A 17,280-nucleotide genomic window follows, 5' to 3' on the forward strand; every position below is an offset into this window, starting at 1 on the left:
ATTTCTTCCTTGACCCATTGGTGATTCAATTGGGCATTATTCAGTTTCCATGATATTGTAGGCTTTCTGTAATTTTTGTGTTGTTGAAGACTAACTTTAAGCCAAAGTGGTCTGATAAAACACAGGATGTTATTTCCATTTTTTTATCTGTTGAGATTTGCTTTGTGACCAAGCATGTGGTCAGTTTTGGAGAAGGTTCCATGGGGTGCTGAGAAGTATATTCTTTTGTTTGTTAGGTGGAATATTCTGTATATATCTATTAAGTCTATCTGAGTCATAATGACTGTTAGTTCCCTTATTTCTCTGTTAAGTTTCTGTCTGGCTGACCTGTCCATTGGTGAAAGTGTGGTGTTGAAGTCTTCCAATACTAGTGTATGGGGTTTGATGTGTGATTTAAGCTTCAGTAAGGTTTTCTTTTATTATGTTGGTGCAATTGTATTTGGGGCATAATTATTCAGAATTGAGATTTCAACTTGTCAGATTTTCCCTGTGATAAATATGTAGTGTTCTACCTGATCTCTTTCAATTGATTTCAGTTTGAAGTATACTTTATTAGATATTAGGATAGCTATACCAGCTTGCTTCTTAAAATCTATTTGATTGGAATGTCTTTTCTCAGCCTTTTATTCTGAGGTGGTGTCTGTCTTTGAAGTTGAGGTGTGTTTCTTGTATGCAGCAAATGAATGGATCTTGTTTTCATATCCATTCTGTTAGCCTGTGTCTTTTTATAGGTGAATTGAGACCATTGATATTGATGGATGTTAATGACTAGTTGTCGTTAATTCCTGTTATTTTTTGGTGGTAGTGTTGTATTTCCCTTCTTTGGTATTAGTTGGTATGGCACTATCTATTGCCTATGTTTTCATGGGAGTGTCTAACTTCCTTAGGTTGGACTTTGGTGTTTTCTGTAGAGCTGGATTTGTGAAGAGATATTGATTAAATCTGGTTTTATCATGGAATATTTTGTTTACTCTGTCTATGTTGATTGAGAGTTTTGCTGGGTACAATAGTCTGAATTGGCATCCATGGTCTATAGTATCTGTGTAACATCTATGCAGAACCTTCTGGCTTCTCTGTTAAGAAGTCTGGTGTTATCTTATGGGTCTGCTTTTATATGTTACTTGGCCTTTTTCCTTTGTAGCTCTTAATATTTTTTCTTTATTCTGTATGTTTAGTGTTTTGATTATTATGTGGAAAGGGGACTTTTTTTTAATCCAGTCTATTTGTGTTCGGTAACCATCTTGTATTTTTATAGGCATTTCATTCTTTATCGTTGGGAAAGTCTTCTTCTATGATTTTGTTGGATATATTTTCTGTGCATTTGAGTTGGTATTCTTCTCCTTCTATCCCTGTTATTCTTAGGTTTGGTCTTTTCATGGTATCCCCAAATTTCCTGGACACCTTGGGTTCATGACAATGTTGGTTTTTAGTGTTTTCTTTGACTGATGAACCTATTTCTTCTACCATATCTTCAATGCCAGAGATCAGCTTCTTCCATCTCCTGCATTCTGTTGGTTATACTTGCATCTGTAGTTTCTGTTCGTTTCCTCAGATTTTCCACTTCCAGCATTACCTCAGTTTGTGTCTTCTTTATTGACTCCATTTTCAGTTTTGAAATCTTGAACTGTTTCCCTCACTTTGATTAATTGCTTTCTCTTGGCTTTCAAGGGATTTACTGGTTTCTTCCCATTTTTTGTTTGACTTTTTCCTCAATTTCTTTAAGGGAATTTTTCATTTCCTCTTTAAGATCTCTAATATCTTCTTAAAGTCATTTTATGGTAGATATCTTCTGTTTCTTCTGTGTTGGGATGTTCAGGTCCTGCTGATGTAGGTTCTGACGGAGCCATATTTGTTTTTATGTTGTTGACTGTATTTTTGCACTGGCGTCTACCCTTCTCTTTCTCCACTTGGTGCAAGCAGTGTCTGTGCCTGAGGCAGCCTCTCTTGGTCTGATTGATATTCTTGATCCAGTAGGAGCTCTTAGTCTAGTCGATGCTAATGGACTGCTTGTCTTAGGGAGCAGCTCTTAGTCCAACTGACGCTAGTTGGGCTCTGTCTCAGGGAGTATCTGCAGTCTTACTGTGTGGTAGATGGTGGTAGTCTGAACCTGTCTGTAGGATGTCTGCCTACCAACTGGCATCTTAGTCCAATTGGGTGCTGGCAGGCTCTGTCTGAGGAAACAGCGGCAGTCTCAGAGGGTGGGTGGTATTTGGAGGAGGTGGGGGTTGGGGTTCAGGTCTGATGGGGATGGTGGTGGTCTATCCTGTGTACAGGAGGTCTGCCTGACAACTGGACTGAAACTGGAACTGCAATGTGTGGCGATGTAAGGGTGCAGGGTTATGCCCCTGGGCCCAAAGCCTAGGGGCTGGGGTGTTAGGTTATGGGATAATGACTCACCTCTTAGTCCAGTCGGGTGCTGGCAGGCAGTCTCCTCAATGTCATTTTCAACTAAGTTTTCAGCTAGAAAAACATTTCCTTGTGATGAAGAAATCATTGAAATCATTAGGTAAAGAAGAGACAAAAAGCAACTCTCCTAGCCATTGATGTTGACTTTCAGAAGAGTTGCAGTAGGGAGAAGGGAATGTAAGGCAGCACCTCTACAGTTACAAGAATCCCACCTGTCCAGACACCAGCAAGGATAGATTGTTCACAGAGATGAAGGCCAGCTCCTGAACACTCACTGAAGAACACAGCTCTTATTTATTCTCGATTTTAGGATCTTCTCTTCCCTGAGAGAGGTAGCAAAAAGGCTTACCTCTCCAATATTTTTCATGGAACATAGTGCAAGTGCCTGAATAAACACAGATTACCAGTGCTCATAAAAGGACTGTTTACTAGACTAACATCTCTCAGAGAGTGCATTACTTTGTCATCTATGGTGTCAGTGACAGTGTTTGCATGGAGACTTTGTGATACCTCCAATAAAGGAGAAAAAAATTGGTCCTGCAGGCAAATCACAATTTTTACATTGTTGATGATAATGTTTATGACTTGTTGTATGCTAAGGAATAGCTGTCAGAAGTTAGAAAAAGTTTCCCATGTTTCCGTTGGGAGCATCTAGGTTTTCAATTTGTGTTGTCATCAGAGGTAGAGAGGTGCATTCCAGTGTCCATTAAGGGATTTGTGGAATGTACTTCCAATGGGACATATTGTACACTACAGTTTCACACTTTCAAAATCATACTGGCATGAGATTCTTCTGGAAGACCATCAACATGTCATCAGGAGTCTGGTATTTTCCCACCTGTGGCCCAACAAGTGTTGGGAAAGAGCCATGAACTTGAGGCAGGCCAGAACTGAGATGAGTTACACAGTGGCAGAAAATGGGTCTTGAAGAAGCACTAAAGAATATAAACCATTATGGCATTCATGCTTAGAGCAAAGAAGGAAGGGTAATTCATAGAAGCATGGCTGTGTTCTGTAGGAACCTTGCTAGGGTGTGGGAATATATGAAGGAAAAGTACAATATTTCATCAAAGTAAAATTCTTTTACAAATTTCTTCTTCAGCATGGCTTAGGTGAGCCCATCTTTAGGGGTGGTCCTTCCTCTTGGGGCATAATCTCCTGGCCAGGTGATTGCCCCGTGTGCTGTGAATGTTGAATCTCCAGTCAAGCCAGACGTTCTTTGTGTTGGATACAATGTGTTTTTCTTTAATTACCTTCTATGTCACTCTAATTTTTTGTACAACAATTATCCCTCGTCATTATTCCAGGAATTATGAAACATCTAACTAGAACAAAGATACAAAGGAAAAGACAATGACATTTGTGGGGGTCCTCTCCCTCTGGGCCTGTTGGCCACCAGATGGAGAGGGGAAAGAGGCAGATGGGGCAACAGAAATCTTTGATGACCCATGAGCAGGAATGCAGATAGCTCTTTGGGAGACAAATTTCAGGGAATAAGTTCAATTTTATTCCAGAGTATAAGTAATGTATAGGACTGGAGAGCTTAGGGGCAAACCCTAATTGGCATTAATGGGCACACACACACACCCCTATCACAAGGCTTAGTATGTGGCAGTAGAGTCATATAGCAGAGCTCCTCGTACAAGTCTTCTTAGTGGGGATCTGTGCCAAGGACTAAGTTAAAGATGAATCAGGCATTTGGTTTCAGAGATAGCTTTTGGATTAGGTCAGTTTTCCAGGCTTGGGTGGAAGCTAAGGTAAGGCTACATAGAGAGTAGGAAGTTCTGCTAGAGGGAGGTAGCTCCATTTTGCTCAGCTTGTAGATAAAGCTGCTACACTTATGGAAGGCTGTGACCTTAACCAGCCAGCCATGCTTCCAACATCTTCCTGTTTTTAGTTATTAATGGAGAGGCATCATTGTAAACCATGAGGAATCTGTCACCTGTGTCAGAAGGGTCCAGGGTCTGGTAGTAAACCATGACCTGATCGTTGGTGATTTTAGCAATGTTGATGATCTGTCACCAGACTCAATAAATATGGCAGGGGCAAGCATCCAAATAAAACAGCATAATCAGAGGACTGATAGAGGGTGGGAGCCAAGAAAATGAGCAGGAATGGAACCAGCTAATTTGTTCTATGGCTGGAATTTTTAGAGCAGGTCTTTGAGGAGTATTTTGAGGATGTTATCATTAGTTTTAACATCCGATTTGTTTATATAGAAGCCACATTCTTCCCTGAATACCAAGCAAGTCTCCCCATGTTCTGCAGTTATAATGTCTAGTGTTCTTCTATTATGGAGCATAACCCCAGCAAGAGAGTTCATCTGTCTGTGGAGTGACAGGAGGCTCTCAGCTGTAGATGCCATTGTCTGATCAAGTCTATGTCTGAATCTCTAGTCAGAGGATGTGTCTGGGTGATGGCAGTTGTTGTCGCTCCATAAGATGTAAGGGAGATGGTAAGTCCTATTCCCACCAGTAAAGGAAGGACTGTCTCTCATCTTTGGTTCACAGTAGTGTTCCTCCCTCCACCTCGTATAGATATTCCTGGGGAATAATCACAAGAGGGCTACAAAACCCTGGTGAGGGGTTGTCTATTCAAGATTATTTTACTAAAACTACATCATACACATCCTAAGGCTCTGCCAGCAATTCTCTGTTCCTTCTAATACGTTTCATCTCTTTATTCAAGTCTTCTTTCATTTTAATTACTCCAAAAGTCCAATAGTGCTACCCACAGGTTTATGGATTTGGGGTCATGCACTATGACATGGGGACACTGCCAGGTCTTATCTCACAACAAAAATATGTCTCTACATCCCCACCATCTTCCACCAACCACATTCAAATTGTGTTGGGACATCCCTTCTCCATTGGCTGTCCATGCTGGAATTTTAAGCTGGGTGCTCACTCTCAGGGTTTCCGCTTGTATCAACAGTACCTGTGAGTTCACATTTCTGTCAGACACCCCCATAGATAGTGTTGCTTCTATTGCCCCAGTGACAGGTTGTTCAAAATTATAGCAAGCAGGGTCTGGCACTTGGTGAGACAATCCATAAGGAGTTCTTCAAACTGATCAGACATCCTGGGGTAGTAACTGGAACAGAGTGAAGTCAGCATCTGGGACATGGTTCTGGATATCCTTTATAAATCCATATTTCTTAGAGCCACCCAGGGACACTTAGCAATTCAGTGGAAGGTCATAGGTCTAGGAACCAATTTTCTATGTTATCACTCCCCTCCAAAGTCCTGCTGCAATCTGTCAGGGTATCTATGGGCTGTCACATGACAGACACATGAACCTCCACGCTAGTGTTTACTGTCTACTTTACCAATATCAGATGCCATGTGAATTACTGTTTGTAGTACCAACCAATCTGTGAACCTTTACTGTGAGGTTAAAGACTGTGCACTCCCTAGCCAACTGGAATTTATTCAGCTATTACAATTCATATCAGTGGAGATCCATAGCGGAAATTTCTTTAAAAGGTGAAAACAGAACTACTGTGTGGACTGAAAACTGACAGCCTAAGTGATATTCTCAGATTTATATTGTATGAGGAGAAATTGACAACTCAAGTTGTTCTCTTCATTCACACCAATATCATGGCACATGTGCACATGTGTACATACAATAATACAAGACACCATGGCCAAGGATCCCAATTAAAAGAAGTGGCTACCTTGGCTAATGAATTCAGAGTGTTTGAGACTATGATGGTAGAATGGAGGAATGATGGCAGGGAAAGCTGAGAGTTCACATCTTGATACCCAAGAAGTGGGAAGAAAGTGAACTTGGGATGGTGAGAGGCATTCAAAGTCTAAAGAAACTTGTAACTGGAGTTTTCTCCAGTACTGTCCAGCCCCACGGACTGAACAACTACTTACAAAATAATTACTTAGAAACTCATTAATTAAACTGCTCTGCTATTAGCTCAGGCCTACCATTGTCTAGCTCTTACACTTAAACTCAGCCCATTTCTGTTAATCTATATGTTGCCATGTGTTCTGTGGTTTTACCTGCTGCCTTACATGCTGCTTTCTGGAAGGCAGGCTGGTATCGCCTTTCCTTAGCTTTCCACTTTGCAGACTTCTCCTCTCTCTTTGTCCCACCTCTACTTCCTGCCTGGCTACTGGCAATCAGCGTTTTATTTATCAATCAATAATCCACAGCAGAAACTTTATACATTAACCTTGGCCCTGGTGATAAACCTCCACCAAAAAGGACAAACATCTTAATCCTTTACAAACCACAACCACCTGGAAAGCTAATATTAAAATGGTGGGGACTATAAGGTGCACCTTATCCAAACCACAGCAGCATGAAAGTAAGATAATGAGAGTCCACAAAGATGCTGTGCAGGCAGAGAGTAGTTGATGACAAAAGAGGAAAAATTCACCTCTAGGAAACCATTGTCAGAAGATCCAAGATGGTGGATGTCAGGCATGCACTGTATTCTAGAAGCTCCAAGGAATAAACTGGGGAACACTGGATAACAGATCTCAGAATATGTGCTTGATTGTGTGTGTGTGTGTGTGTGTGTGTGTGTGTGTGTGTGTGTGTGTGTGTGTGTAAAATCAGTAGCAAACTATTTGGGAAGGTCCCAAACCAGAATGGGATGTCTACAGCATGTCTCAGGGATTGGTATAGTTTGGCACACTCTGCCATTCGATCATGAAAGGTTGTACAAAAGAAGAAAATCATTTGAGATTAAAAGAAAAATATCTTAGTCTTTTGTTACAGTTTCTTTTCGGGTATTGAAGCTATACCGGGGATAAAGTTAACCCTTTACTTCTTGAAGAACAAGACTACTTGAAGATATTTTCCTCAGGAATCAATTGGTCTTGAGGAACCTCTAGTGATTTTAGCCTTTCTTCTACAAGATGATCCATCTAGGTGAGAATGTGTCAAAGCACTTGCTGGATCATGGCTTTGCTTGGGATCATGGAGGGAAATTCTCCTCTATCTTGAATGTCAACTTTGTAGATAGGACATTGGTTAGAGTCTACCTATTAGGGTCTCCCTCCATGGCTTCCCTGAATTAGGGGGTAGGTGACTTAACAAGGCTGCAGGATATTTATGAGATGCTCCATGTTCCTCCAGGAGTTAGTTGACCTTGGAGGATCACCCCTCTTAATCCTGCTGTCCACAGCAGTATAGGCTTGCCAATGTCCTTATTGAGAAACCAGGAGGGCACTTGTATCAGTCTGGTATTTGTTAAATTATTGTTATTTTACATTTATGAATGTTTGCTTGACTGTATGTCTGTGAACACATGCATGCCTAGTACCCTGAGTGGCCAAAAGTGGACACCGAATCTATGGAACTGGAACCACAGATGGCTGTGAGTCATCACATAGGCCCTCTGAACTGAATGTTGGTTTTCTGTAAGAAGAACAACTCACTGAACTGCTCAGCCATATCTCCAGCCAAGTCTGGTATTATTCTCTCCTTCATAATATTTATATAGAGCTGGGGCAGAAGCTAACACTTTTTAATACACACTGACTGGATGGCTTTTTGTTCCTTTAAAACAGAACTTGAAATACCAAGGGTAGATCATTACTCTCAGAGAACTCCAATGACTTCAGTGTGTTGAGTTTTGAGCTTAGAAAGTCAATCACTGGTGCCATATGGACATCTCATCTTTCACATTCAGTTCATGCTGTACTTAGTCTTGGTAAGGATTTCCAACTTTCTAACTGATGCTGGGGAACAATATGCCATCTTAATCTTTATACACAAATACTTCTTTGCTAGAATATTTCCTTTCTTACATCTTTCCATCATTATCTTTTTTCTACATCCTGTTTCCTTTTCATTTCATATCTTTCCTTCACATGATGAAACATGATAAAATTAGCAAGATAATAAAAAAGAAAGTTTACCCTAAAACAGCATATATAGCATAATGAAATAAATTAACATTCCTAGAATGCATAATATAAAATTTCAAGGCTTCAGATGTTTCCTAGGAGACCTCAATGACAACGATGTCAGACAGCAATATTTTCTGCCTTGTATAGTCCAGGAAATGTTCTCACTAGGCATAGGGACTCATGGTAGATGCTGGAGAGAAGACATGAGTTGAGTGCAGAATGGCAGGCTGGACACAAATCACATGAGAATCACTAAGATTTCTTATGCTTCATCAAAAGAAGATGGAGAGAGAGAGAGAGAGAGAGAGAGAGAGAGAGAGAGAGAGATACAGACAGACAGACAGAGAAAAAGAGAAAGAAGAAGAAGAAGAAGGAGGAGGAGGAGGAGGAGGAGGAGGAGGAGGAGAAGGAGCAGGAGCAGGAGGAGAAGGAGAAGGAGAAGGAGAAGGAGAGAGAGAGCTATACATAATCCTATGTAGCCAACAAATGAATCGACACCACACACAGCATAATATCTTATCTTCAGGGTTTAGATTTGAGGGTGGAGATGCATTCTTCCTTGTCTGTTCATGGTTGCTGCTGCTGAGAGATTCCTATAGCATCATAGAGTATATTGGAGGTGAGAAAGATTCATCACATCATTATTTTAATTAGTTGCAGTTTATTTTGTTTCAGGTTTGACATTCTGGCTAAATTTTTTCTCTTTTCTTTTTTGAAATGAATTTTTATTCATTTTACATACCAGTTACAGATTTTCCTCTTCTCTCCTTCCAGCCCACCAGCCTTCCCTCAACTACCCACTCTTCATTCACTCTTACAAAAAGGTGAGGCCTCCCATGGGGAGTCAGCAGAGCTAGGTCCTTTTGGTAGAGGCAGGTCAAAGCCCCTCCCTCTGCCTCAAGGCTCTATTACATCATTTTTTTTTTAGCTGAGGATTGAATCCAGGGCCTTGTGCTCTACCACTGAGCTAAATCCCCAACCCTTTTTTAGGTTTTTCGAGAGAGGGTTTCTCTGTGTAGCTTTGCACCTTTCCTTGAACTCACTTGGTAGACCAGGCTGGCCTTGAACTCACAAAGATCTGCCTGGCTCTGCCTCCCGAGTGCTGGAATTAAAGGAGTGCCATCATTCTTAAATATACAAAAAAGATATTGATCTAACTAGATAGTCTAACTAGAAAATGATTATTCTGTGGGTCACCCTCAATTCCCAAAAGACTCACCAATAATTCAAAACAGTAGCATTAAGAATGATAAAATGTGCTGAAATCAGACCATAGCATACACTATCAGGAGGACGAGAGAATAATCAGGGGAAGATGAAGTCCTATAAGACTTCATAGGAAACTAGGCTCTTCATTTTGATTCTCAGTGATGAAGTATAAAAAGTCACGTCATAAACCCCAGAAATGAAGCTTCCACGTCTTTACTGATATTCATACCCACAGGAACATTTCCTTAGGCAAAATTAAAGAACATTTACCTGGATATGTTAGAAGCATATCAATGCACAATCCTCTCCCTATCCAACATGGCCTCATTTCAGATAAATACATGGGAAACAAAAACACAAAAGACTAGGAGAACATATATTTATTGTTCAGGGACCTTGAATGTGTCCAGGATAAGTACAAATCTCTGTTTTCAACTTTAAAATTTACATCGGTCCTTTGACAACAATATGTTATTAGCGTTGTTTACATGAGATAACATTTGTATAAACTCTCCACAAGACAAGCTGGATATGTTTGCACAGTACCACTGGTAAAGTAAAGATTATCCAGTACATGGAACCATTGAGGTACATGGGATCCTCTAATCCATTGGGACTAACAAGTGACTACATAAATTAAGAGGAAAGTTACATCAAAACTGGCTCTTCCTTCCTTCCTTCCTTCCTTCCTTCCTTCCTTCCTTCCTTCCTTTCTCTCTTTCTTTGTTCCACTTTCTTTATGGTTGGAGGTGGTTAGAGATTTATGAGACTGCGGCTCTATATCAGAGGTTATCCAGTATCTCACTCCATAGCTCTGGAATATACCATTAATTATGTTACAATTCTCCTGGCTAAACTTGCCCTGGGAAGCCTGTAGTGAGTCACAGTGCCCCTTTGGTAAAGATGGATTTTTCAAAACATTATTTACTATAGAGTGTCTATGTCTGTTGATAAAGCTGTTTTCTATGTTTGGCCATTTGAATGTGGTTTTCAGCAGTTGAAGAGCACAGAACAAGGATCCTTAGGATCCCTAAAGATCAACAGGAAGGGAGAAATAGTAGGGAAACCTGCAGTCAATGCTCCACCTACATGCCTCAACAAGAGACCCCAGTCTGTTAAAACAGTGTGGAAGATGAGACAAATGAAATTTAGGAGGTACAGGGCAACAAAGGTGACCACCACCATCAGGACAGTTTGGGCTGCTCTGGTCTCAGCATGGCCTCTGTGGTTCTGACTGGGAGTGAGGATGTGCTGTGTTCGCTGGTGATGTCTATGGAGGAGAAGCACCATGGAGACACTGGTCCAGGCCATGATGCTGATGAATGTGGCATTGTGGGCAAAATGCAAGAAGATGAAACCTACACTGAATCCAGATGTGGAACAGAGAAACTTGCTGTTATTGTTGGTGTCATTGCCTGTGCTCTGTGGACCACTGACTTTCATTGGAATGTAGAAATTATTTAAGAAACTGAACAACCAACAAGTGTAACAAGAATAACTCAGGACATCAGGGGTTCTTCCTCGGAGCATCAGCCTACCCCAGTGACCAGGAACAAGAGTGACAAACTGATGGATGCTCAGGGCACTGGTGGAGCACATGTTTGTGCTTCGAGCCACCATGCGAATGAAGAACTCAATTTTGCATTGCATGCTAGTTGCAGGTTTCCTTGGGACAAAAACCATCATGTTGGTTGGAAATGCAGTGACAAGGAGAAGGAAGGCATTGGTCACAGCCAGGTTGGTGACAATAACCTGTGTGGGCCTCAGTCGAGAGCCCCTGAAGATGGGAGAGAAATTGTGGACAAACAGAAGAGTGTTGGCCAGAGTCCCAATCCCAACCTGGAAAAGCAGGAACATCTGAAGAGCCAATTCCTCGGTGGTTTTTAGAGCTTTACTCTGAGGGGACATGGACATGACTTCTGTGCAGACTGGAGTGATGACCAGGAGGAACAGTGCTGTCTTCAATACACTTCTCTATCATCTGTGCATAATGGATAATTTGCTTCTTTACTTCTTCTATGAAGGGAGACACGATTGTATCACTGTACAGGAGCTTGTCCTGGAGAACACTGCATAGACAACTGAGACCATTACTTTGAACTTCATGTCCTTTCCCTCACCTCATGATGGAAATGTATAAGTAATACAGCTGTACCTTTCTTAGTCAACATGACACTGATGATAATACAGAAGGGCATATGAACAATGAACATAGGAACACAGTTTTGCATCCTTTTAATGCAGCACCTCCCCTCTTAACATAATGCTTTCTTCTTCCCGAGGAAATGTCTGTTTCACAACTTAGCACTTATCTGAAAATGACATTGAATGTGACATCTATGTATAGGGTGGCTGATTTTTAGCTGATGGATCGAGACTGACTGCCCCTCTGAAAAACAATGTATGAAGTAAGTTGCAGACTAAACAACAGCTTTCAAAGACATGAGTTTCAATGACATGAGTTTTAAAAGAATCAGTCTGTTCAAATGGTTTAATTGTGATAGTGTATCAACATATTTTGAATGTGACTAAGGGAACCTGGTATTGACTCACCAGCATCTCCAGCTTCTTTCTTCCTCATAAAAATAGTTAAGATACAGAAAATTTTTAATAAATGAAATGCTTTGTTCACTGGGGACCAAATGTGTTAAGAATTACAAATTGGAGGTTGGAGAGATGGCTCTTCACAAGACTCATGTTCAAATTCAGCACCCACTTGGTTGTTCATTTTGATCTGTAATATCAGTTCCCCAAATGGAATGCCCTCTTATGGCTTTTGTGGCTCAGCACAGATGTGGTGCCAGACATACAGGCAGCTAAACACTAGATGCATAAAGTAAAATTACCATATCTTTAAAAGGACAAGAATAGAAATTTATAACTTATAAAATCATGTAAGTAAAGTCAGTAGAAAAAAGAACCCATCAGCTTTTGAGAAAATTTTATTCAGATGAAAGTGATAGAATACAAAATATTTCAAAAAAAATAACCCATTTTCTGATCACAAATATGAACCTCAATTTACACATAAGTATCTGTATACACCGAAGCATCCCTAGAAGTTTTATGACAGAACTACTTCAGCGGATAAGCACCTTTAGTGAAATGACTGGGTACAAGAAAAACTCAAAAAAATCAGAAGTTCTCCTATATACCAGGTTGAGCTGAATCCCCAGGGGAGTCTTTGCCCTGGAGGAGATGGGAATGGGGAGGACTGGAGGGAAGGCAGAGGCAGGGGCAGCAGGGGGAGGACAGGGGAATCCTTGGCTGATGTGTACAATTAAGTTGAATTATAAAATAAAATAAAATAAAATAAAATGATAAACATGCTAAGGAAGAAATCAAGGAAACAACCCTTTTTAAAATAGTCACAAAAAATAGTCATGAATAAAAAAACAACTTGGTGTACCTCTAAACAAGTGAAAGACTTATATGGCAAGAACTTCAAGGTTTTAAAGAAAAAAATTGGAGAAGATATCAGAAGATAGGAAGATCTCACATGCTCATGGAATGATAGGATTAACATGTAAAAAGGACATCCTACCAAAAGCTATCTACAGAGTCAATGGAATCTCCATTAAAATTCCTATACAAGTCCTCACAGACCTCAAACGAACAATACTCAACTACATATGGAAAACCAAAAAAACCAGGAAATCTAGAACAATAGTGGACATGAAAGAACTTCATGAGGTATCATCATGCCTGATTTCAAGCTCTACTACAAGAATATAGTAATAAAAACTACATAATACTGACATAAACAGAGAATTAGATCAGTGAAATCAAAGACTCACATGTAAATCCACACATCTATGGACACCTGATTTTTGACAAATAAGACAAAATTATACAAAGAAAAAATGAAGGGCTGGGGATTTAGCTCAGTGGTAGAGCACTTGCCTAGCAAGTGTAAGGCCCTGGGTTCTGTCCTCAGCTCCAGAAGGGAAAAAAAAGACCCTTAGGCTGGAGAGATGGCTCAGAGGTTAAGAGCACTGGCTGCTCTTCCAAAGGTCCTGAGTTCAATTTCCATCAACCACATGGTGGCTCCCAACCATCTGTAATGAGACCTGGTGACCTCTTCTGGCCTGCAGGGATACGTGCAGACAGAACACTGCATATAGATAAATAAATAAATCGAAAAAAAAGAAAGAAAAATAAAAAGAAAGAAAGCATCTTCAACAAATAGTGCTCATCTAAATGGATGTCAGTATGTAGAAGATTGCAAATAGACCCATATTTATCACCCTACAGAAAAGTCAAGTTCAAGAAAGTCAAAGATCTGCTTTTTTAATTTAAGTAATTATTTTTATTCATTTTACATACTAACCACAAATCATCTATTATCTTTCTTCTCACTACACGAGTGATACCACCAAACACCCCCCATCCACTACTCCAAAATCCTGGTACATGCAGTTGAGGCAGGACCAAGGCCCTCCCCATTGCATCAAGGCTGATCAAGGCATCCCACCACAGGTAATGGGCTCCAGATAGCTAGCTCATGCACCAGGGATAGTGGATCAAAGACCTTAACAAAACCAAGTTGCACTGAACCTGATAGAAAAGAAAGACTGGAATAGCCTTGAACACATTGGCACAGGAGATCACTTCCTGAATATAACACTAATAATGCAGATAAGATCTACAATTAATAAATGGAACCTCATGAAACCGTAAAGTTTCTGCAAGGCAAAGGACACTGTCAATAGAAAAAAAAACAGCAGCCAACACAATGGAAAAAGATCTTCACCAACCCCACATCTGACAGTGGGCTGATTTCCAAAATACAAAGAACTCAATTTACACTACATACGGAAAAATACCCAGGGACGAAAGCATTTCATTTATTCACAGTTTTCTGTATCTTAACTATTTTTATGAGGAAACAGAAGGTGGAGATGCTGGTGAGTCAACAGCAGCTCCCCTTAGCCAAACTCAAAATATGTTGATGCACCATCACAGTTAAACCATTTGCACACACAGATTCTTTGGAAATTCATGTCCTTGAAACTCATGTCTTTGAAATCTCTTGTTTAGTCTGCAACTCACTTCATACACTGTTCTCCAGAGAAACAGTCAGTCTCCATCCATCAGCTAAAATTCAGCCACCCTATACATAGATGTCACATTCAATGTCATTTTCAGATAAGTGCTAAGCTGTGAATCAGACGTTTCCTTGGGATAAAGAAATCATTGACATCATTAGGTAAAGAAGAGACAAAAAGCAACTCTCCTGACCATTGATGTTGACTTCAGAAAAGTTGCAGTAGGGAGAAGAGAATGATAAGCAAAATCTACAGTTACAAGAATCCCACCTGTCCAGTACAGCAATTTTAGAGATGCTCACAGGCATGAAAAACACCTGATAACTATTTACTGAAGAAATACAACTCTGACTTTTCCATTTGAAGATCTTCTCTTCCCTGAGACAGATCCAAGGAAATGCTTACCTCTCCAATAACTCAGTGGAGCATTCTGCAGATGACTGAATGAACACTGGGTACCAGTACTCATATAAGGACTGTTTATCTAGACGAACATCCCTCCGAGAGTGCATTACTTTGTTATCTGTGATGTCAGTGACAGTATTTGCATGGAGACTTTGGGATACCTCCAATGAAGAAAAAAAAGAAACATTGGTCCTCAGGGGAAATCACAATTTTTACCTTCTGCTTGTTAATGATAATGATAATGTTTATGAATTTGTTGGATGCTAAGGAATAGCTGTCAGAAGTTAGAAAAAGTTTTCCATCTTTCCTTTGAGAACATCTAACTTTTCAATTTGTGTTGTAATCAGGTGTAGAGAGATGTACTCCAATGTAGATCAAGGGATTTGTTGAGTGTATTTCCAAGGGGGTTCATTGTACAGTACTGTTTACACTTGCAAAATCATGCTGACATGAAGTCCTTCAGGAAATCCATTAATATGTCATCAGGAGTCTGGTATTTTCCCATCTGTGGCCCAAGAAGTCTTGGGAAAAAGCCATGAACTTCAGGTAAGCCAGAAAGAGGATGATCAGTTACATAGTGGCAGACAGCCCCATGGTGTGGAGTGGGCATTGAAGAAATACTAAAGAATAAAAACCATTGTGTCAATCATGCTTAGAGCAGAAAAAGAAAGAAGGATAATTTAGAGTAGCATGGCTGTGCTCTGTAACAGCCTGTGATAGATTGTTGTAATAGGTGAAGGAAAAGTACAATTTTTCATCAAAGTGAAATTTTTTATAACCCTCTCTTTCAGCATGGCTTAAGTTCCACCCATCTTTCTAGAAGTGTTCCTTCACTTTTGGTGCATAATGCCTTGGCCATGTTACTGATATATATAAAATGACTGTTTAGTCTCCAGTATAAGGCCATAGATTTTAATGTCTTAGATAGAAGTAGGTTTCCAGGAAATCTGGGACACTACAAAAACCATATATAAAAATAATAGGAATAGAAGAAAGAGAAGAAATACAGGTCAAAGGAACAAAAAATATTTTCAATAGAATCGTAAAAGAAAATGTCCAAACCTAAAGAAGGACATGCATACCAAGGTACAGGGAGCACACAGAACACCAAATAGACTAGACCAAATGAGGAAGTCCCCTTGGGATGTGATTACCAAAACACTAAATGTTCAGAACAAAGAAAGAATGTTAAAAACTGCAAAGTAAAAAGATCAAGTTGGGGAAGGGGTTTAAAAAACACTGAGTAATATATAAAGGCAGACCTATCAGAATTCCCCCTTTCTTCTCAGTGGAGACTCTAAAGCTAGAAGGACCTGGACAAATATGCTAAGATAATTGTGAATTTATGTGATGACTGTCTGTCATTCTTTGTTTACTTTTTCTGTCCTCACTTCTTCCTGTATTATTCCCCTTGGTGTAGGGAAAGAAGTGAGACAGTATGTATGCCATTATCACCAGAATTTTAGGTCATCTCTTTATTGGCACCACAGTATAAAAAGGAAATTGGGATGTCATTCCTGGGGTTCTTAATTTCATTAATAAAAGCCTTTAAGAAGTGATAATATGGGAGCTGAAAGATGATTTTATTAGAATTCAAAAGTAAAACTTACCAGAATAGGCAATCTATAAATCTCAGCAGTTTCTCAAAGGAGGGAAATAAAAAAGAGCCATAACATTGAGTTAAGCCAACATGGAAATGTTCACACTGTGGCAGAAAGCATCATGGTGGGGTTTGGGGCTTTAGTGATAGGCTAAAGAATGCCAAGCAGTGGGGTAAACATGCTTAGAAAAGAGATCATAGAAAGAATAATTCAGAACACCATGGTGTGCTCAGCAAGAACCTTGCTAGAGGGGGGGGATCTGGGAAGGGAAGTAGAGTATTTCAGCACAGGGATAATTTCTCTGACCCTCTCTTTAGCATGCCTTAAGGTGAGCCACCTTCCTATGGGTGGTCCTTCCTCCTTGGGGCATAGTCTCCTGACAAGGTGATTGACCTATGTGACCTGAATGTTGACTCTCCAGTCAGGCCAGACATTCCACTGTCTTAGATAGAATGAGTTTTCCTTTAGTGAACTTCTATGTCACTCTAATATTTTCCCCCCTGAAGAAGTAAACATTAAGTCATTTAGAAACAGATCCAAGGTCAGAAATCCCAACCTTTTTTGGCATCTATGAAATCTAGAGACGAGAATATTTTCAGGTGGCCAAAGATATTCCTGGCTTCTAGATAGGATATGAAGTGTTGATTTTTCTTTAGTGTCTTTCCACTGAAAATGCCATAACTAACATGTGCCCCCCATCCTCATCTTTCCCTCTGGAGAGCATATTTCATGTTT

At 40.1% G+C, this 17,280-nt stretch overlaps 1 protein-coding gene across 1 annotated transcript; it reads right to left on the reverse strand.

Annotated features, from left to right (window-relative positions):
- Positions 1-10,481: 10,481 nt before the first annotated feature.
- LOC118575171 (vomeronasal type-1 receptor 4-like) lies at positions 10,482-11,438 on the reverse strand. Its single transcript, XM_036175833.1, has one exon. The coding sequence runs from the start codon at positions 11,403-11,405 to the stop codon at positions 10,482-10,484; it is 924 nt and encodes a 307-aa protein (XP_036031726.1). The 5' UTR covers positions 11,406-11,438.
- Between the last annotated feature and the right edge of the window lie 5,842 nt (positions 11,439-17,280).

The sequence above is a fragment of the Onychomys torridus genome, unplaced genomic scaffold (genome assembly GCF_903995425.1).
Source record: "Onychomys torridus unplaced genomic scaffold, mOncTor1.1, whole genome shotgun sequence".
NCBI lineage: Eukaryota > Metazoa > Chordata > Mammalia > Rodentia > Cricetidae > Onychomys > Onychomys torridus.